This window comes from Corapipo altera, unplaced genomic scaffold (genome assembly GCF_003945725.1).
Source record: "Corapipo altera isolate COAL_440 unplaced genomic scaffold, ASM394572v1 1, whole genome shotgun sequence".
Lineage (NCBI taxonomy): Eukaryota > Metazoa > Chordata > Aves > Passeriformes > Pipridae > Corapipo > Corapipo altera.
In genome coordinates, this window is record NW_020884873.1 from 20327243 (window position 1) to 20350105 (window position 22863).

The window sequence follows — 22863 nt, forward strand, 5'->3', positions numbered from 1 at the left end:
ACATGTGATTGGTCAAAAAAAATGGATTACTATAAAACAGTTTGATTGACTGCAAATTTCCAGAAGTATATAGGGTTCCAGTTTGCCATGTCCATCTCTGCAAAATTGTATTTTATTACTTGTGGTAAGTGGTTTAGTGATAATGGAACTATCCAGACCCAAGCCTAGAGAATGTGTGAACTAGGTATGGAGCTTCCTAGGCATGTTTCATGTGGGGGCAACTGCTATATCAGATATTTACCAAGTGTAATTGTTAAGTTTTTTTTAAAATTAACGATATCTTGCCTTCAACCTTTTTAGAAAACATATATAATGTTGATGTGGCTTTTAAAAATTTTTATTTTTTATTTATTTTGTCTAAAAAGCAGTTTTAAGTTAGTGTGGTGTTTTCAATTCTCTTTCCTTTATTGTATTGGCCAAATATTACTGAGAGATTTCATGCACACTGTATATCCCAAAACTCAAGTAATTTGCTAGGACAATATAGCATTACATCAGTGATTTCCATCTCGCCACACCCCCAGTCATTTCCTTTATATGGACACAAAACATTTTTCAGTGGTCACAGTGACCCATATACAGAGAAATGAATGTGATGATACAATTGCTTTTCTTGTTTTAACTTCTGTGTAATGTGTAGAAGTAGTCCATGGACCTCTGTGTCTCCTGGGGTATAGCTTGAAAACCATTGCCATAGAGATTCTGTGTAGAATGCAAGTTATGAAAAGGAGAAGGAATGACAAACCACACAAACTGTACTTTTAAAACAAGCGGAAAAGAACCCAAAACAGCAAAAGGCAAAAAAATTTAGATGTTAAAATAATATTTAAAATATAATTTTTTAATGCTGGAATGCCTGTGATTTGCTGTAGAAGCGTAACCACCGTTGTTTTATAGAATGAAACAAAGCAAGTACTTTATACTATTTTGATTATATGAAAGGTATTATTTTTAATGGATGGAATAACTTGACTTATAGAGATAAATACTAACCAGACTGGAATTGTCAAGTAATTAATTTACTGTCAATTACTCCTTATGTATACATAAAGAAGAGTGAAATTTCTACATAGTACTGTAGACTGCTATTCTTAAATATGTATTATATATATATTCTTATACATTTATATATATGTATAAAATATTTAACATAGAAGGATTGCATTAACTGTTATACTTCATGTAGATTGATCTTAGTCAAATATATGTTATTTAATCACTATGTAGAGGTTAGGATCATAGGGTGGAAATTATTATAAACTAGATCAAGTATATTGAGTAAAAATTGCTCACTGGAGAATACACTAGGAACTTAATTTATTTTAACATCTGTTTCATTATTTATTTCACATGTTTAATATGCTTAATTTTGGTCCCTTTCCCTGGGTATGTATTTAATATGTTGGCATTTCACTTTTTAGTGAATATGGCTTTGCTGAAAAAGTGGTAGAAGGCATTTCAGTTTCTGTGAACTCCATTATAATAAGGATTGGTGCAAAAGCCTTTAATGCCTCATTTGAACTTTCCCAGCTGAGAATATATAGTGTAAATGCAAACTGGGAACATGCTGACCTCAGATTTACCAGAATACAAGAAACTCAGCGTGGAGAGGTAAAGAACACCTTTTACTAACTTTTTTTCCCTTGTTTTTGTCATAAAGGAGTAAGTTGAATTGCAGCCTTATACAGTGTAGGAAACATGCCATTACTAGAAATGGAGGCATTCTGTGCTCAGTAGTTTCAGCTGTCCTCTAGGAAGGCAAAGATGTAAAAATGGTGGATGTGAGTCAGATCAAACGTCATGTTTCTAGCAGTGGCCAAAGTGGATGCTTAGGGAAGAACAAAGGCCAAGGAAAGCAGGTGTACTGTTATTTCGTTCTTACGTTCCCCAAGTTTGTGACTATTTTAAAATGCAAACTGGGCCAGACTTGAAAAGTACTGAGAGAAAAAAGAATAGTATATTAAATGTGGAAGGATAAGGTGTTGTGCTGGTTTTTATTATTATTATTGGTATTGGTATTATTTTATTATTTTTAAAGACTCAACTGGTTATTTGCTTGTGAAGGTTTGCCTGATGAGGATTTTGTTTCCTAAAGCAGTTTTAAATGAATTTTGGTAAGTTCTTGTGCAAGAATTAAATAATTTTCTTGGAATAACTCAATCATATGTGTGCAAAAAAGTAATAGCAGTAAAGTGCATACATTTCTACTGTCTGGGAGAATTTAACGTGGAAGTCTGAGAGTGATGTACACCATTGGTTACCTGGCTTTCTCTCAGGTAACTAAAGTAAAATCTATGCTGAGTGCAAGGTTGATTCTAAATACTGTGTTCAGAGAGACTTATTTTAGCATCATACATCTGGCCTTGGATAAAAGGGTGTTTTAAGTTTTGCCCATGATTGCCTATTTAGAGATGATTATTCCAGAAGAAATAGAGTTTACTCAGAGTCAAGAAGTCTGGTAGTTGTTTTTATATAGCAGAAGAAAGCCCAAGAGAATATCAGTTAAAAATATCACAAAAATAAGAAGTTGAAAACTATTTTTCTGACAGTTTGCCTTTCCTGTAGATCAACTGTATGTGTTAATGAAGTCTAAAGAGGAAGAATTAAAGTTTGACCAGATGGAATTTTGAATTGGCATATTTTTTACTTTTTAGGAAGAATTTGGTTCCGAACAGTTGCCCCATACACAACAGAGCTTTCCCTGGGGAATATTCCTTTTAGGGCAATGAATTCTGTAAACATAAATTCTTAGAAATTACAGTGAATGATTTGTTAGCAGTAAATTACATGAGAAGGTGAAAAAACAAATGAAGTGCTGTACTGTGAAGATAACTTGTGCTGTAGCTTTGCACTGTAGCTATACTCTTAATGTGAAAAGGAATTTCCTTAGAATTTTTCTAGAAGCTTTCAATCACACTGCATCTCCTATATGAGAAGGGTAGGTACTCTGCTTTTCTTCAAATAGTGTTTCAGGATACTTTGCACTGGGCCTTTCCATCTTGCTCACTTGATTGTGTGTATCTCCTTCCCAGACATATTGGGAATGTTTTACTTAAGTCTCTGCTTATATTCTCAGGACGTATGCCATAAGATTTTCAAATTAACAAGAAAAGAATGGCTGATGAAAAATAAGATGCATACCAAACAAACTCTTCCTTCTTGCGCTTTTCCTATGGCTGATCTTTTTTTCTTCAGAGACTAATCACAGAATCACTAAGGTTGGAAAAGACCGCCAAGATTGAGTCAAACTTTTGACCAAACACCACCATGCCCACTAGACCGTAGTATTAAATGCCATGTCCAGTCATTTCTTGAACTCCTCCAGGGATGGTGACTCCATCTTTTCCCTGGGCAGCCTATTCCAATGCTTAACCACCCTTTTAGTGAAAAAATTCTTCCTGATGTCCAACTTGAACGTCCCCTGATGCAGCTGGAAGCTCTGTCCTCTCATCCTGTCACTAGGTGCCTGGGAGAAGAGGCTGATTCCCACCTTGATACAACCTCCTTTCAGGTAGTTGTAAAGAGTGATAAGGTCTCCCTGAGCCTCCTTTTCTCCAGGTTAAACACCCCCAGCTCCCTCAGCTGCTCCTCATAAGACTTGTGCTCCAGACCCTTCACCAGCTCTGTTGCCCTTCTCTGGACCTGCTCCAGCACCTCAATGTCTGACTCAAAGTGAGGGGCCCTGAACTGGACAGCCACTCTTCCCCCAGCCTGTAGCACTGCCTGGGGTTGTTGTGACCCAAGTGCAGGACTGGCACTTGGCTTTTTTGAGCCTCAAAAGTTTTCCTTGGCCCATCAATCCAGCCTGTCCATATCCCTCTTCAGAACCTTCCTACCCTCCAGCAAATCAACACTCCGTACCAGCTTTGTGTTGTCAGCGAACTTACTGAGGGTAAACTCGATCCCCTCATCCAAACCATGTAGGAAGGACTAGAATTACTGTTTCTTCCTACTGACGTCCTCCTGTTCATTTGATGTTCTCCATGATGTTGCTGCTGGACAGTCACTGGTTTTTCCCTATTTGATTTTCAGTGTTCAACTGTACTTGCTGCTCTTGTATCATTATTCTTACATTTGTTTGCTGTGTCTTCTAGAAATCCATGTAGTAGATTCAAAGCTTGTGGGATCTACATGGCATGCAGTGTGCTCAATGTTTAAGTTTCTCTTTTAATTGAAATAAAACACTCCAAAAAACCCTCTCCCATCCTGTAGCTTTGCTTTCCTCCCTGCTCTTTTTCTATATACTATGATTTAACATTTTGAAACTAAACTACACAGTCTTTTTTATCCTCTCCCAAAGGCAACCTAGTATGCAATAGTTGTGACCTTTATTTCCTTCTGAATATTTTAAATGCTGCTTGTTACCTTGGCCTGCTTGGAAGTAGCTAAACGTTTCTGTGACATTTTGGAGGTGGTGAGAAGGGTCAGGGCTTTGCTTCCCAACACCTGTAAGTGGAATAACAAGTGACTTGTATTTATTGTGTTCATATAGCTCATGTGAGCTTGTGTGTATATATATACAGATATATACATACACATGGTTAGGTGCAAGTAAACCATCATATTGCATGAAGATTGTTTCTTTCTCTTTTTCTCTCTCTAAAGGTTTTGACTTTTAAAGAAATCAACTGGCAGATGATCAGAATAGAAGCAGATGCAATCCAGAGTTCTAAGCATGAAATCATGAGTGCTCCAGTTCGACTCATTACTAACCAATCCAAAATTAGGGTCACGCTTAAAAGAAGGGTAAACTTGAAAAGTTTGAAATCTTTTATTATTTTATTAATTAATTTGTAACTCATGCCCTTAATGCATACACACACATTGTAAAGGTTTTAAATTTAGACTGTATAAAATGTAGAATTCCCTGAACTAAATTTTTAATAACGTATGATTGGTAAGACTGTAGAGTTTATGAGAAATACTGCAGGCAGATTTTGCAAATGAAGACCTTGTACAGGTCCTACTAATGAAACCATTTGCTCTGCAGAACTTTGTTTATGATGATGCCTGTTGTTTTACCTCTCTAGATTCAGGTAATATTTATATTGCTTATATTTAGAGAAATGCAGCAGTTTAATATCCAGTGCATGCCAAACACATAAAGTGAGGCATAAATATACTGTGTCTTAGGTAATTCTTAGTTAATGAGAGCAATACAATTTAAATTAAAAAATGTTTGTTATTGCTTTTTGCATTCTGCTTTTCCCCCCCCCATGTATATAAGAAACTTAAGTACTTAATGAGCTCATTCAACTTCTTTAAATTTTTATTCTACAGTTAAAAGATTGTAATGTAGTGGCATCCAAACTGGTTCTGATTCTGGATGATTTGCTGTGGGTTTTGACTGATTCCCAATTGAAAGCCATGGTGCAGTATGCCAAATCTCTTAGTGAAGCTATAGAGAAATCAACGGAACAGAGGAAAAGCTTGGCTTCTGAAACAGCCCAGGTATGAGAATTGAGTGTCTCACTATATCATTATCAAGTGGTAATTTATTTTAGAGAATGTTCAGTTACTAATTTTCATTCAGCTATACATCTTGAATTACCCTGGGAATGAATCGTAGTATAAAATAGACTTTATTTTACAAGATTTTGCGTATTGATGTTAGTTGCAGAAAATAAAAAAAGATTTTCTTTCTTTATTCATGTACAGAGTATTTAGATTTCTGTATTTACTTAACCCTTGATTAACTATTTAGTATGTTCTCTGAATATTTTCTGGTTATGAATTTAAATAATTAAGACACACTAAGGTAACCTTAATGTGTGGGTAGATATGCTTACTATAATGATTTAAATTTCTTGTCCAGTTTGTTCTCATGGTACTGAAAAATTAGCTTTTAGTAAGAACTTACTCTCATGCAGCTCTCGTTGGAATATATAGCGAAAAACGATTCTACTTTAAACATATTTCTGCTGGCATATCCGTGCTACTGATGCTGCATATAAACCTTGGTGGTCTTCAGCAAATGCAGCAGACTAGACCAACTGGGCTTTGTGAGTGTCGAGGGGAGGCACTTCTTGTCTGTGAAGAAGCAGGACAAATACACTGGTAAAAGACACTGCTATAAAAATAAACCATGATTTATTACTAAGACTGATTACCATTAGTTATGTACTGTAATGGAGAGTTCAGTTCTTGTGGTGGTCCTGATGCCTTACAGTGTAGTTTGATGGTTTAGCCACAGCAATCTAATGGTTAGCTGTTCTTGAGCAGGGAGGTTCTGATGCTTCAGTGCCCTGTCCTTGCCAGTTCTCTGGTACTGGTACCAACTTATGTTTGATCCTATTGTGATTTAGTTTGAGGAACTAAAGCAGCAGAAGGGAGCCCACTCTTGGTTTAGTTCCCTGAACAGCTTGCAACAACAGTTAGAAAAATACCAGTGCTGCAAGTGACAGGCGTGTAAGGAAGTAGGGAGGACAGGGAGAATGGGGATGCACTGGCACTGCCTCTTTATGATGCACACCCATTAGCTCAACTTAGCTTTATTCTAAAACAGTACACTTAAACCTCATTAATGATCCAAGGTGAATGCACATCATGCAGATTTTTCCTTATTTCAAAGGCTTTTTTTGTATAAGTAACTGGATACTTATGCTTGAAAGAAATTATAAGCATCATAAATTGATACAACTAAAAATTTTTTCAGAGCTCTGCCCCTGCACCCAGCTCTCAGCAGGTGAAGATGCACCAGACAACAGCAGCGTCTGATCAAAACGATGCAATAGTAAAATTATTTAATGATTTTGATGTTAAGGAAACTTCTCATCACTTAGTAATTTCCCATTTGGACCTACATATATGTGATGATATCCATTCTAAAGAAAAAGGTAATTTTTTTTTTTTAAGTAACATATCTGTGACTTATAATCATCTTTAGAAGACATTTTGAGGAATACAATAATGTTAATCAAGAGTCTTTATTTTAGTGGAATAGTCAGAATTGTCTCCAGTGTCTGTTGACACATGTAAAATTACCTAGATGGTTCTACCAGGACAATATGTCGTTATTGAATGTAATTATTTTAGAATAAATGCAATAACTGTGCTAACAGTGCTAATAGCTTCTGTGTTTTTTCTGTCTTCTAGAAACTGATCCTCTCAGTCTGATTGTTACTGCTGGGGTTTTTTTCTTTTATAAGTTAACTGGGTTATGAAGAATGCAGTGGCAACGTTACCATGGCTTGAAAGGGTCACTATACAATCTGCTTCTGTAATAGTCATATAAATACAAACTAATAAAAGAGCAGTCCTCTTTGTGTTACTAATTTAGACAATTTGGTATGGTCTGCAGGACATGGAAAGAATAGAACAAGTGTCCCATGACCTTAAAATTTTGTCTGTAAATTTGATATGTTGGGGTTTTTTAACAAAAGGCTATTGCACGTAGCCATATTCAGAATCAGAAAAACTGAAGGCAAATGACCCTTCTTTCGTGTCTTTTAAAAGTCTCAGAAGAGAGTGACATAGTGGTGTATATCCAAGGAACTGGCTAGTTACTGAAAAAATTATGGAAACATACAAGGTCTGCTGAAGAAGAGTGTGAAAAACTGAAGTTTTAGCAAATGTATTTCCTTGATTAGGGAAGGCACTTGCAGAGCAGCAGAGCATAAGGTTCACTGGCTAGAGACTTACTTCCTTACAAGCTGTGTATCCACTACAGTTGGAATTTATCATTCCTAGTGAGGTCTCTTTATTGGTCCTTTATTTCTGGCCATGATGCTTAAATTGAACAATGGAAAAAATCAGAACAGAAGACTCTCAGAAGATCCCTTCACTGCGATATTTGTCAAATAAAATATATTATATTTACAGTATTCTTTAATGTAAATGTTGTCTTCAAATGACTGATCATAGTCGTATTCAGTGTAAAAAGTTTTGCTTCAGAAAAACCGCAGTGATATGTGTTTAACATGTTGTCTTTTTAATAACATTTAGAACAATATGCAATTTGCTAATAGTGCCTGAGCACAGAGTTCTGTGAGCTGATCTTTAGAAATCAGTGAAGACTACCTGAATGAAAATTTTGAGGGAAGATAATGAGGTTGTAAGGAGAGACAGTAAAGGGGAGGAAGAAGTAGCTGTTGAATGTTTAAAGGATTGCAGCAATTGAGAACTAGCATGCTAACTGCAACCTGCAGAGTCAATCATTGCTTTATTTTACAGACCCAAATAGACGTGTTACAGGAGGGGCCATGCAGCTTTCCTTCAGCTATTTAACAGTGGACTATTATCCATTTCACAAAGCAGGTATGAAAGTGAACATTTTGTGAATTACCTCTGAATGTAACTATCTTGCTTGAATACTAAAAAAAATTGTGTTTGTCTGTTATATTCAGCTTGGATAATAATGCTTAAAGCATTTGAAATGCACACCTTTTTATTTCTTTCTGTATGCAAAAACAAACAACAAAAGCAACAATCTGGGAACCAATTTAATTTCTGTGAATGAGCTGTTTGAGGCCACACACTTTTCACTGTTCTGTTTGGTCAGCAAAATGGTGTTTACACATTTCTGACATGAAAAGAATTGTGTGTTGACAGAGGAAGGCAGTATGTCATATTGAGAATTCACTAACTGGATATTTGCAACAGTCCATCTGCTAGATTTTTTCACATAAACAAGTCTATTATTTTATGTCCATATCTGAGCAGTGTTTTGCTTTTTATTTTGCTAAACAAGAATCCTAGTGTGGTAGAGGATTTTGTCCTTTGTTAAGAAATGTCATTAAACAAATGTTAGCAATTTCCAAAGAAGCATTTCTTACAAATAATTTCTAGTATAAATCTAAAAAATTTAGAAGAGACACGATACATGTTACAAAGCACATGACAAGAAAGTGGAGAAAGTCTTGCTAAAGCTGAGGTAAACAATATCCACTGCTCTACCCTATCTATCTATCAAGCCACTTGTCTCATAGTAGAAGGCTGTAAAGTTCCCCAGGGATGACTTCTTCATAAAGCCATGCACATGTACTTCCAATTACCTGCCTGTCACTAGTGTATTTTGAAATGGTTTCCAGGATTATTTGGTCTGTTGCCCTCTGTTACCTTCTTCCATTACCTTCTTTGAGGTGAGGCTGACTGGTCTGTTCTTTTTATCCTCCTTCTTGAAGATAGCAATAACATTTGCTTTCTTCCAGTCCTCAGAAACCTTTCCTTTCAAAGATAATTCAGACTAGCCTCCTCATGACACTGGCCAGCACTTGACATCTCTCAGCACTTGTTTCTTTGGACTGGTGGATGTCTAATCAACAGAACAAATGTTTCCTAAGTTAATGCTCTTCTGCTGAGGGGAAGACTGCCAAAGTTTTCAAGGCCTGGGAATCTTGAAGGCAAGTGTCCCCAAAGAAGGCATTGACTGTCTCAACCTTCCCCACACTGTTTTTCACCAGGTCCCCCGTCCATTCAGCAGCAAGTCCAAGCTTTCACTGCTCTTCCTTTTGCTTGTGATACACCTGTAATGCTTCTTATTAGACTGAACTCCAGGTAGGCTTTCCTAACCACCATCCACCATATTCTTTTTGGGTAACCTGATGCTGCTTCCACATGTTGTACAGCTCCTAGTTCATCCACGTGGGCCTCCTTGCACATTTTCTAGACTTCCTGCTTTTCCATTCTTTGGCTTAGAGGCAATTCTTCACCCAGCTCTCCTGAACTCTACTTCTGTCCATGTTTATATCCCATATTCTTTCAGGAGATCAGAGGCTGCTCTCTTGAAGGTCTGGGCTACCATTTGTCTTTGTCTCATTCCTTCACCTCAGAATCCTGAACTCCACCATGTCATGGTAACTGCAGCCAAGGCTGCCCCTGACCTTCATATCCGTGACCAGTTCTTTCTTTTTTTGTGCTCTCTTTGGCTCCTTGATTACCTGTGTTAGGAGGTGGTCATCAATGCACTTTCAGAAATTGCATGGATTACTTGTCTTGGTGTGTTGTCCCTGCAGTAGATGGTGGTGTGCCTGAAGTTCCTAATGAAGACCAGAGTCTGTGAACATCATACTTCTTTCAGTTGTGTGAAAAGGGCCTCATCATCTTTGTAATCAGATGGTCTGGAGCAGAAATCCATCAAATCATCATCCTTGTTGGTCTGTCCTCTAATCCTAACCTGTAAGCACTCAGCTGGCTGATAAGCCATCCCAAGGTTGAGCTCAGTTTCCACTGATCTTGCTCTCCTTTCTCTCTTGACTTGTGTTTCCCAAAAGCCCGTATTCATCATTTGCAGCACTTCAGTTGTGTGTGTGCTGTCTTGCCACATGTCTGTGACCCCAGTGAGATCACAGCACTGCAACTGCATACAGATTTGTAATTCCCCCTGCTCCCACATGTAGCTCATGCTGCATATGTTAGTGTGCAAGCACTTCAAAGAGGCAGCTGCCCAAACTGACTTCCTAGAAGTGGTATGAGAGCTTTCCCTGTGGTGTTGCTGTACTGAAGTCCTGTAGGTACTTCAGAGTTTGTAAACTTGGGGGTGACCCCACTTTAGTCCTGTTTTGGAGAATCCCAGCTTCATGGGCTTCAGTTTAATGTATCTTTGCCCTTTTGTTCTTTCTGGTTTCTTTCCTGTTCCTTTCTCTTCTTCCTTAGCTATAAAGATGTGAATAACCACCAAAGATGTCTGTGAGGTGGTAGGGTGGGGAAAAATATCATATCTTGTGATAGGCCCCTCCCTAAAAGTTTCTTCCATGCTGAAATATTTGCATTTAGACTTGATGTCACATTTTTTTCTGAAAACATTTTCCTGTTTTAATAGCAACCATATCTACTCATCCTCAGTGTAAGTATCCAAAGGCTCATTAAGTCCCAAATAAAGTAAGTTTTCACATGGTGGTATTTAAAGAGTGATGTACCAGCTGGTACAAGTTATTTGCACTGCATCCTTACTATTGAGCAGGTTAGTAGAATGTCTTTACAGGGACCGTTTGAAGATATCTCGATTTCTTTCAGAGGTTCGAATGCTTGACCAACAGACACATGCTGGAATTGGAACAGGAATTGGAAAAAGGAATAAAAGAATTTTCATTTGGCTTGATTTTTAAGGCTGTGTGTGCTGCAGCACTGCTTGAACTTACCTTCTTGTTTGTGTGCCATAAAGGTGCTAGAGAACTAAGACAAAAAGAATACATTTATGGAAAGGAACCAGGAACTTCTTAGGACATAGTTCTGGCAGGAAAGATAAGCTTTGAAAAAGTGGCCATGATTACATCATTATGTTACTTGCTCTCATTTTTTTTTGATTAAACATTTTTTGCGTGTTCTCACATATGACAGTGTGTCATCAAATTTCTCTGAACTGCAAATATTTGATGATGTTTTGAGTGTTAGTGGTGTTAAAAGGCAGGTGGTAATATTATATTCTGAGTGATTTTGTGAAGTACTGAGACTTGTGTTTATGTAATATATAACTTCTGTTTTGAAGTCTGTTATGACTTCTGTTGTTCTACAATTACAGCATGCAATGAGATTATATTTTGAAGAATTGTGAAATAGTGCAAACTTGTTATCCTGTTAGAAGCAAACTTTCAAATGAGTTAATATTTTCACCATTCCTCTTATTTGCAGGAGACAGCTGTGACCACTGGATGCATTATAGTGATGCCACTAAAACCAGAAGTGGATGGGCTGAAGAATTATTAAATGAATTCAAAAGCAATGTTGAATTGCTTAAGCAGGCTGTGAAGGATCAGGTTGTAGATTCTCCTCCCAAATCACCACCTGATGTATCTCCCCAGAACCTACAAACAGGTACTTTGTTTACATCACTAATGCTCTAATTCCATAAAATGTTAAAACTATTAAAAAAAAAAAAAGTGTTCTTTTCAATGATTCCATCACTATTCTTTCCTACAGGCAAAGAACAGATACCGAAAGGAGCATCTAGGGCTTCCTCTGTATCTTCCCAACAACCAAAGGGCAAACTGATGTCTAGTCCTATTGTGGTTAGACTTGCAGATTTCAATATATATCAGGTACATTTCTTAAAGTTAGTAAAACTGGGGCTACTTCACCCTTCACTGTTATCTGTGGTTTTTAAGGGACAATTATGAAGCCCATTGAAATTAATGAGACTATGCATTCATTATTGGATTAGACCTTTATGGACCTGTTTCTGCTTTGTTAAAATTGGTGGATATTTTCTCATTGACTTTATATTGTGGCACTGTCACAGTTATGTGTTGGATCCTAGTTCTACTGTTCCCCAAATTATGAATTTGAAATTTAAAAATTGATCTTTTCATTGTACTATGTTAGGTACCCAATATTTTAATATGCAGTTTTGTATACCAGGCTTTATTGTTATATATTTCAAAGTACATTAAAAAATGTTGAGAGTTTTTAAATTTTTAAAATTTTTCTTCAGTCCCTCCCTCCCCTGTGATATCTTGAGTAGTTACTTTAACCATTTCCATTCCCCTCCCCTTTGATAGAGGGGGTAGTTTGGGTTGCTGGTTGTGGTCCAGATTCACTCTTTTGAGGCGAGTGGAGTAGAGAAGGACTATATTTGTTAGGCAGAATGATAGGGATATGGGAGGATCTACTCTAAGTCTCAGGTCCTAACAAAAATGCTTAGTGTGTGCCCTTTGTCATTGTGATTTCTACTTGTTCTTGTTCCAGTTTTCAACACATTTTTTTCCATATCACTTCTGGTATTGTGAGGGGTTGTAGCTTGCTACTAGGAACCTTCATCTGGGTTTGAAGTGGTTTTATAATATTGTTTTGTACTGTTGGTGTTTCCATTTGCCTTCTACTCTTCAGATGCTTATCTTCTCCTCTGCAGAAACACATTTTCAATTGTTTTTATTGTCATTATTTCTATGCAATTTCCAGTGAAACTCATTCAAGTAGGCATCATCATATATTCAATATTAATACACTGGGTAATTTCAAACTAGCAGTTTGACCTACTAACTGTTGAATGAAAGAGTTTTGTTTTGACAACATTCTTTTTAAACTGGGATGCATTCAAAGAAATTTAATACATATCAAATCGTGATTTTTTCCATGTTCCATAATTTACATTGTACAGAGACAGGAATGGAGGATTACTGTTCCACGGTGTTTTGATTCTCCTGTGAAGTAGCCCTTCAGGCATATCAAAGCACACATATCTCTGCCAGGTGCATGCTGAACACCTTGCCTAGCATGTATTTGAGACTTGGCCTGTGTACTGGAATCTGTCCTTACAACAGTACAAGGACTTCCTAATATGTGTGTAATAAACTTATCTAGCTTATCTATCCCTTATCTAGTTATGGGATCCTTTGGGACAGACTGTATGCAAACACACTAAATCTGAGCGTAACTGCTTAAACAGGAGCTGTAGTGTTTGCAGTAAAGATAAACAGATCATTCTAGGCTTCTACTGAACACCTTTGAAAGTGACCTGTTACCTCCTGCCTCCTATAAAGGAAGGGGATCTGTTACCTTTGAAACTATATAGTTTTCTTGTGAAAGTGTTCTGTGTGGATTGCTTCTGCTACAAGGCAACTAGGTGTTTCGCATTGTGTGTTGTAGTTGGGGATCTACAGCTGAGAGCAGTGGAATATGACCCTGTTAGGGACAGTACCTTGCAACTACAAATGCCTAATGATTCATAAAAATGTAATATATTAATGAAATTAATCTTTTATCTTTTACAGGTTTCGACAGCAGACCAGTGTCGTTCTTCCCCTAAAGCTCTGATCTCTTGCAATAAAAAGTCACTTTATCTTCCACCAGAAATGCCAGCTATTCATATTGAATTTACTGAATATTACTATCCAGATGGAAAGGACTTTCCTAGTAAGACTTCTCTTTTTTTTGTACTGAAGCATAAATTTTGTGTGTTACTTTCACCTTTTTGAAGCTTAAAGCTTGCAAATAAGTAGTAGCTTTCTAAAATGGAAAAACACCCACAACGCTGTTCCATTTCCACAGTGCTTGCTCCTGGCAGACTCCTAGTAATACTTTTTTTTTATAAACATGGTTTGTAAGTCTGGAAACGCAGCATTTTTACTGGCACATTAATTATTCATTCTCCAGCATCCACATACTGTTTCTGCAGTTTCACTGTCTGCCTACATAAAATAACTCAAACTATTGCAGTAGTATCTAAGATGCAACAAAGATCTGCTGGAGTTATTTGTAGGAATGTGTTCTGGGGCTGGCCCTGTTTCATATACAGAAATGTCAGTGGATTTCCTGGGAATGGGACTTGAGGACAACAAATCTCTGTGGTCTTGCCCTTCCTCTGTAATGAGGACATTCTCTCCCTCTCCTCAGACTTGATTCTATTCTAATATTAGTTTTTACATTCAAAAATTCAGTCACTTGCTTGAAGTGAGAGAAAGAAGCATCACTTCAGGTATCCCCTAACAATTTATTCTTCCGTGAGACTAAAGGAGTGGGTTTGTGTTCTTTCTCTGATGAAAAATACTGGTGAAAATGTAAGTCTGCACCCATTTAAAAAGCAAACAAAACCTGACCCGTGAACATTTTACTTATTCTTATAGTTTTGTTTTCTCTTCTCTTTTAGTTCCATGTCCGAATTTGTATGGCCAGCTGAATGCTTTACAGTTCACCCTGGATGAGAGAAGTATTCTTTGGCTAAATCAGTTTGTGTTGGATTTGAAACAGAGTCTTATTCAGTTCATGGCCATGTACAAGCTAAATGACAATTCAAAATCAGATGAACATGTTGATGTTAGAGTGGATGGACTAATGTTAAAGGTACGCTGTCATTGAGGAAGGTTTTGTGGTTTCTTGGAAAACTGTTTTTTCTCTTATTCTAAAAAGCTATTAGCAAGCAACTTAAGGAATAAATACACCAATGAATGAACAAACAGCCCATGCAATAAGCCACACTGCTCTCAAAAACTATGCAGAATATGATGGTTTGAAGACAGACATCTGTCTTCTGTATTACTTCATCTATGTCCTAGGGGTATTTTGGTTTTGTATTTGAAGACCTGAATGGGAGTATTAACAAAATATTTCCCTGTGTTTGGTGAACCTGACATAACAGAAGAAAAAAATATTGAGCACTAAAGTAAAAGTAACTGGTGAGAAAAGTAATATTTTTACTCCATATTAATGCAAGGGCCCTCTCTTGTTCCTCTGCTTGTAGTATATCTCTTTCATCTTGTTAGTGAACAAGAGTAAAGAGGAGGAAAAGAACAAGAGCCTGGAGCAAAGAAAGCAGTTAATCTGAAGGTTTATTTCCTTCTCCAAAACCCATTCTCACTGTTTTCTGTTTCATGCTGGCTGTTGGCTGTAGTTCAGGTACACAAGTTCTCTATATGCTTATTCCAGAGGAGTGATGCTTGTTAATGCAACTGAACATCAAATTTTTGCTTCCCTTGTATTTTCCTTCTTTGTAGAAAAAGAATCATTTAGCAGATAAACTTCCCACCCTCCCTCATCCCCCATTTGCATTGGGCATTTCACTGCATGGTTTCCAAGGTTCAGAGGTGAACAAAACGGGTCTTTTCAATGGTGCTCACAGGAGAAGTTTCAAGGATTCTAAAAAGTCGGTTTATGGAGAGATCTTTATCTTCCTAAGGCTCTTGGTGCATACTTAATGGAACTTTAAAAGGACGTGGTTTGTACTGAATAAAAGTAGTTATTAAGAGTTAACAACTGAACAACTGCAAATATAGATTGATCTGGTATTGAATTATTAGTTGTGAATAGCCTACTAAACTAAGAGAAGTTAAAGTATTCTTAAATAATTTGAATCAAGGGGTGAGGTATTTATATCATCCTTGTATTAAGAGCATTATTTTTAATTTAGCAAATGATTACTATTTTAATGGTGTGCTTGATGTTTATATATCACGTAGTAATTATTTTATTTTTTTATTTTGTTCTGAGTCCTTGTATGGACTTGAAGAAACTTCATTACTCCCATCTTTAAGTGTCATTAAGATGACTTTTTTTTACTCCTGCTTTCTAGATTCAGCATGGAGATGTTGTGACAGAAGGTAGTATCACTGATAGTACCAAAACTAGTGTGGCCAAGGTCGATGTTAACAACATCAGATACAGGATTTGGCATAAAATATGTTACCATTAAAACTGGCACTAAAAATACGCAAGTTAAATAAAATACAGTTTACCGAACTATTTTGATGGTTTTTAGGAGCTGGAGTATATAGTTATTTTTATGATGAAAAAATGTATTATCAGATAATTGTCAAAAGTACCTATTCTTTATTCTGCAATATTAGGAACATTAGCTGCATTAGCACATTTGTTTGCTTTTACCTTAATATAGAAATAAAATACTGTAGTACTCAGTGCAGTGAAAAACCTTATTTGACAAATCAAATTGAACTCCAAATTATAATTCTCTGTTTTTCAAAGTTATAAATTTTTGAAACGCAGAAACTTTCTACCAAGCTGTTTCTGAGTTGAAGAAATGACACACTTCAACCTAATGTAGCTGAACTAAATTTAAGACCTTCAGATAAGAAAAGCCTGAGACCCTTACATTCTGTACAAACATTGAGGTTTAGATGCCACAGCATCCTTCTTGAAAATTAGAGGAAACATAAATCGTAGACTGTGAGCCTGACTTATCCCTGCTCTCATAAAATTATAATTATATTCCTTCATTTTAGCTGTTGTGGCTATTATTTTGTTACTTTAATTGTATACCTTCTTAAGCTACATATTTCTAACTAGACCAATATATTTCTCCCTTGCAGATCATCATCCCATTTGAAAACAAATCTGAAATTCATAAAGATCAACCTCGTGCACTTTCCATTCAAAGTTCAGAGATGATTGCTACAAATACCAGATGCTCACCAAACTGCAGACACTCTGATCTAGAAGCTTTGTTTCAGAACTTCAAAGACTCTGAATTTTTTAGTAGAACTTTCACCAGTTTTCCTAAGTCCCAGAAAAATTTTAATCTTTTGCATCCAATCTTCCAGAGACATGCTCATGAACAAGACACTAAAATGCATGATGTTTATAAAGGTTATATCATCCCAAAATTGAATAAATATGCATTAAAGACATCTGCAGCTACTGATGTTTGGGCTTTGCATTTTTCCCAGTTTTGGATAGATTATGAAGGAACGAAAAGTGGGAAAGGCCGACCAATAAGCTTTGTGGACTCATTCCCACTTTCACTTTGGATTTGCCAGCCTGTAAGGTTTGCAAAGTCACAAAAAGAGCTTTTATCACATAATCAGACAGCTTTGAACATTCCAAGGAGTGAATCTAGTGATCTTGCTAATAGACTGCAACGTAAAAAACTTCTAAAGGAGTATTACAGCACTGAGACAGAGCCCTTGACCAATGGCATTCAAATGTCTGAGACTTCAGGAGTGCTTTCTGAAAGCTCTTCCTCTGATGCAGATATACATGTTCTTGTCCATGTTCAAAAACATGTAAGCGTGCAGATCAATCACTACCAGTATCTTTTTTTGCTGTTTCTCCATGAATCTCTTGTATTGCTCCTGGAAAACTTAAGGAATGATGTAGAAGCAGTGACAGGAAAACCTGCAAAGCAAACAGATGTCTGCATTGGGATCCTACTGAAAAGTGCAGAAATAGCCTTACTACTCCATCCAGTGACTCAGGGAAACCCTTGTAAGTCTCCTGTTGTGGAAGAAGGAAGTCCTGTGGCATCAGAACTCTCCCCTGTGGGAAATGGGGAAGCTCTTACTTCAGAGAGTAAATTAGTTGGTAGTAAGGTAGTGGAAGCTGGTATTACTAATTTTAATTATGTAAATGACTGCAAGCCTCTGAATGCTGAAGTTAATAAAGGAATTTTAATAGATCCTCTTTTGTTTAAATCAGACAGTAATATGGATTTTCAGAAAGGAATGTCATTTTCAGATGATGCATCAGATAAAGGTTTGGGAGATACAAGTGAAGGAGGAAGCAGTGGACTCTTTAGTAGAAGTGATTCAGAGGAGGTCTGTGGACCTCTAAGTGAGAAAAGTAGCTTGAATCCTAGGGATTCAGTGTCCATTCTGAATAAGAGAGAAGATTCTACTGAATTTTTCATTGATAAAGAGGATGACAGAAATATATTCTCAAATAAGTTAAATGAACAGGAAGGCACAACTGAAGGCTGTCCTAACCAAGTCAATGACTTGGAAACAGAAACTGCCTTAGAATCTGAAGAGCTTGAAATCAACAAAGACAAAGTGACTTCTGTTAAAATGTTTTCATCCCAGTCTTCATCAAGGTATAGAAGATTTAATACTAAATCAGTTTTCCTACTCTTTGAAAATATTTAACAATTTTGTTGGCCACATACTTCTAGTATTTTTAGCAGTCCAGAAGTGAACGTCTAGTAGTTAAAAATTTTTAAAGTATATAGAAAGATATGCAGTATCCAGCATTCATTGAAAGCTAAAAGGAAGTGTTAGTTAATTGATTTAGACTATTTACTTTCCATTCAAATGTTATAAAATAGGTATTAAGAAAAGTGTTGACACAAATACCCAGAGGAATGCATGTCGTTTCTACATTTAGTTCTTTTACTTGTCAAAGGATTATTGAATAATCAGAGGGGTTTTTTTTATATCTTGCCTAGTTTAGAGCAAGTTTTTTAAGTAACTTCTATGTCTTTCCTTTAATTTGAAATAATAATTTCCTAATATCTTTAATTTTAAAGTGCTAAGCCTAAGGAACGCTGCTCATCCAATCTCCCTGCATTCTCTGTTTCTTACAAAAATATGAAGAGAAGTCCATCACAAGTCTCTCTGGATACCATCTCTATTGATAGTATGATGCTAGAGGATCATTTGATAGAGAGTGATGGAAGTGACAGTCAAAGCTTTCTGGAGAAAGGTAAGTAGGTTTAACAAAATATTTTTAAGCAGTACACGAAAATGTCGTTTATAACTAAAATAATACTCAAAAGGATTCTAGTCCGGCAAAACCTGGATACTTTACAAGACTGTTTCTGTTGCCTTCACCAGTCAGTAATACTAAGTATATTCACCAAACATTGTTTCAAGGGAAAATAAGGTGTGCTACTTAAGCAGTGGTACTTAACACTACTTAATTTTTTCCTCTCCAGGAAAGTAAGAGCATTGAAGTGCTGTGTTGCAACTTTGAATTAAGCAGAACTTGTTCGCTGCTTTACTTAAAACCTGTTGCTCTGGCTGCAAATATTTACAGGTTGTACCCTGAATCAGTATTATGCTTGAAGTGGTAAAGAAGCTTTCAGTTTAAAATTAGATGAAAAAGAAATGGATTTTCACTAATACTCACCATGCTAGTTACCAGGCAGATAGATTTGGTAGTCTCCTTGCAGTTTGTTCCTTAAGGAGCAGTTCCTAGCTGTTGACTGTCTAATAGCATGTATTTGTCCAATTTTTGCTCATCTGTGCATATACTGATTAAATAATTTTCTAATGTCAGGAAATAGAGTAAGAAGACCTTATTGGTACCTCTTTTCTGATAAATTCTACTGTGAATAAATAATGACTACTTTTTTTCTGTAGGATTTCTCTTCAGTCTAGAGCAATAATGAGAAGACTGCTTCACTTGCAAACCTGTTATATATTTGAATTGTAGAAGTATTCCTGTATGTACTTATGTGAGAGTATGCCATAAAATATATTTTTCATTTTAAATAACCTTTATATGTCTTTTTGGCTCGTTAAACAGTATTTAACTGCAGGTTAAGTCTCTATGCTTTCTAGTTGTCGAGGAAACAATATCATGATTGCTCTAATGAAAATATATGTAGCTTATTTCTCTAAACATAAAACCACAAACATTTGCTCTAAAGGCACTGTGCAGTATTTTAGATACACAACTTGGAATCTGTGACCTTTTTTTTTCCTGCTCGATCAGGTTTATATTTGATTTGGAAGATTAAAAACTGCCCTTCACAATTTTTTAACAATGCATGTAGACTGCTGTTTTGGTTTTGTCACTATATTCTGCTTTACTTGTATAGCACCTAGAACTTTGAACTCTCTGTAAGAGGAATGGATTTGACAGTTCAATCACAAATATTTGTTTAATAAGCCATTCAAGTCATCTTAAAAAATGAATTAATGTATGCATACAGTAATAAACACTGACTTTATTCTTAGTGTAGGAGTGATTCAGGTTATGCTATGCTAACTTTGCATTTTTTCTGATGTATATATGGAAGGTATTACAGCCACAAACTATCAAAGTCCATCAGAAAATGCCCATGAAGGAGGCACAGTGATTGAAAATTGTGATGGGTCATCTCCAGATGCCATGAGCGCTGCTTCAGAGAATGCCCATGAGACCAGTGAAGAAATGGTAATATTGTATTCCATGAGAATACATGCTTCAGTAAATTAAACCTTAAAATAGAACTAAAATGATTGTTCTTAGAGGTGATTTTTCAACTAATTTTGGCAGCTTTTGTTAGTGCATTATGTAAGCTTACAGATCTAGTGCACTTGTGTTAAGTACAAATGAAGATTACAATCCAAGTTCCACTGAGCATTCTCTTTGTTATCTTCTCTATAGCCACTGCTGAGAAATGACAGCAGCCACTTAAAAATGTCAGAAAATATTTATGCTTTAGTATATAACAATATTTTTTTAATACCATCACATTATTTTTTACTCTGTTGAATCTGATATTTAAAATGAGCTTTTCATCATCATTAGCACTTATAGCTAAGAGAAAGCACCATAACTCTGGCATCTCTAATATGCAGATGTTTCCTAAGCACTGGTAGCATTTTGTAGAATTTTCAAATACACTGTAATAAGTGTGCTGCAGGGTCAGATCAGAGATGCCTCTTGTCCAGGATTATGTCAGGACAATGCCCAGTGTTTAGAGAAGGTTATAAGACTAGCATATGTAGAGAGAGATTCCTTGCCTGAGACACCATGCAGGGTCCAGTTTTTTCATCTGCCTGTGTACTTATTCCATGCTGATCCTGGTCCTAATCAATGCTTCTCAAATTGTGTTCTGTCAGTTAAGGTCATGAACTGGAAACCTAGGACAATATGGGCCCAAAGGAAGACAGTGAATTTACTGAAATATCTTGTGTGCTTGCTGATGTATTTTCCTTTTCAGTAATGTTAGTCATGTAATCCTACCTTTGCTTTAAAATGTTTGTGGATCACCTTCATTTTTTAAAAAAATAAAAAAAGCAGCTCACTTGAATTATTGATTCCTTTTAAGTAAATTCTCAATCACCTATGCATATAGGTAATATGGAAAAAACATAATTCATTCAGATTTTTATGCAAATACATTTTAGCATATTTTCTACTTGTAGACTGTAACTAAAAGTCATTAGAAAATTGAACCCAAAACAGTAGTAATGATGATGGACACACACCTTCTGATACCAAAGCTGATTTAAAACTGGCTTCTACTTCTTTTTAAAAAAATACTACAACCCAATAAATAGAGAAAAAGGGCTGACTACTATGCACATAGCTAAAGTTTAGTACCCTCTCCTGGCTCTTTAACCTGGTCTGATTCAGCACCACAAATGCTTGGTTGTGCTTATGATATGGGTAAAGTTGAATGCAGCCTTAGGAAATTTCAGGTGTGACATAGATCATGTGCTTCTCTGTCAGAGTGGAAAAAGTCTGTCTCACTTTCATGGCTTTTCTAGCCAATTCTGAATTGGTGTCAGTGGGTTATAAATACAAGTGTCTGTCTTTGGACAGTTGAGCATTATGAAGCCAAAAAGAAAAGAAGAAATGAGAAAACTTTGTGCTTTTCTGTGAGTTAGGGTTTTGGATAAAAAGGGGTTTGTGATGGAAAAGGTTTAAACAGATCCTAGAAACAATAATAACTATAAATTCATCTTATAATCTTATATTGTTTTGTCTTGGTTTTATTGACAGATGTCTGTTGTGGTTTTTCAAGTATTTGGTGTTAATGGTGAAATCGACATCAGGGGTGAAGACACAGAAATATGCCTACAGGTCAACCAAGTGAGACCAAATCAGTTGGGAAACATTAGTGTTCGACACTATCTGTGCAACAGAACTGTTGGTAAGATTCAGTGTTGTGAAACTGAAGCTGGAAATATTTGTTCTAAGTAAATAAAGATGCAAACACAGGTTTATATTAATTCAATAGCATCCGTTTTTATGCTGGTTTAGAACTCTGATTTCTTTCCTGCTTATGATACATTAAAAGGGAAGATAACAAATAAATGGAACCATTTATGATTGTGTGGGTAAAAAAATGCATTATATTGAATTCTGGTCATTAGTTTGATTTTTAAAAAATGAAGTTAGTTGCATTATGTGCTGGTTTTGGCTGGGGTGGACTTAATTGTCTTCGTAGTTGCTGGTATGGGACTATGTTTTGGATTTTGCTTTCCCTATCAAACTGTCTTTATCTCAACCCACGAGTTTTCTAGCTTTTACCCTTCCAGTTCTCTCTGCAGTCCTGCTGGTGGGGGAGTGAGGGAGCGGCTGTGTGGTGATTGGCTGCTGGCTGGGGTGAAACCACAACGCGTTACACTGCGTTATTGTTTTGTGAAGATGGAACTCCCTTATGTGCCTAATAACGCTTTGCTTAATGTACCTTTGTTTGAAGGGCTGTTCTTTTTTTTCAAGATCTGTTTTTCTAGATTAAATTACACCCACAGTTTAAACAGACTTATAATATTTGGTTTAAGAAAACTTTAAAAATTATTCTCTATTAAGAAAGATTAGCTGTGAGGACAGACCACCTTTTTTTGGGGGTGGGGGTGGTGGTGTTTGTTTTTTTAAGCTTGATAGAAACAGAGTGTAGTTTCATGCCAGACATTTGCACAACTAGATCAACCAGTGTATTGTCAGAGCTTTTCTTGGGCATGAGTGCAACACATGCATTCTTTGCCAGAAAACCAAGTTCTCATACAGTGAGGTTCTTTCCTTGGCATGAAGTATTGGTATGCC

At 36.3% G+C, this 22863-nt stretch overlaps 1 protein-coding gene across 5 annotated transcripts in view; it reads left to right on the plus strand.

Moving 5' to 3' along the window:
- The window catches only part of UHRF1BP1L (UHRF1 binding protein 1 like), a 58732-nt gene that overhangs the window by 21205 nt on the left and 14664 nt on the right, over positions 1 to 22863 (plus strand). For 3 of the 5 annotated variants that reach the window (XM_027666766.1, XM_027666757.1, XM_027666773.1), the window contains 13 exons: positions 1422 to 1611; positions 4606 to 4746; positions 5281 to 5451; positions 6656 to 6836; positions 8173 to 8256; positions 11569 to 11751; positions 11857 to 11975; positions 13647 to 13788; positions 14522 to 14715; positions 16695 to 18193; positions 18626 to 18801; positions 20123 to 20259; positions 21817 to 21967. In XM_027666766.1, coding sequence (XP_027522567.1) covers positions 1422 to 1611; positions 4606 to 4746; positions 5281 to 5451; positions 6656 to 6836; positions 8173 to 8256; positions 11569 to 11751; positions 11857 to 11975; positions 13647 to 13788; positions 14522 to 14715; positions 16695 to 18193; positions 18626 to 18801; positions 20123 to 20259; positions 21817 to 21967 — 3368 coding nt within the window. Of the gene's footprint in view, positions 1 to 1421; positions 1612 to 4605; positions 4747 to 5280; positions 5452 to 6655; positions 6837 to 8172; positions 8257 to 11568; positions 11752 to 11856; positions 11976 to 13646; positions 13789 to 14521; positions 14716 to 16694; positions 18194 to 18625; positions 18802 to 20122; positions 20260 to 21816; positions 21968 to 22863 lie in introns of those variants that run through there. The other 2 variants (XM_027666781.1, XM_027666791.1) reach the window with 2 other exon arrangements.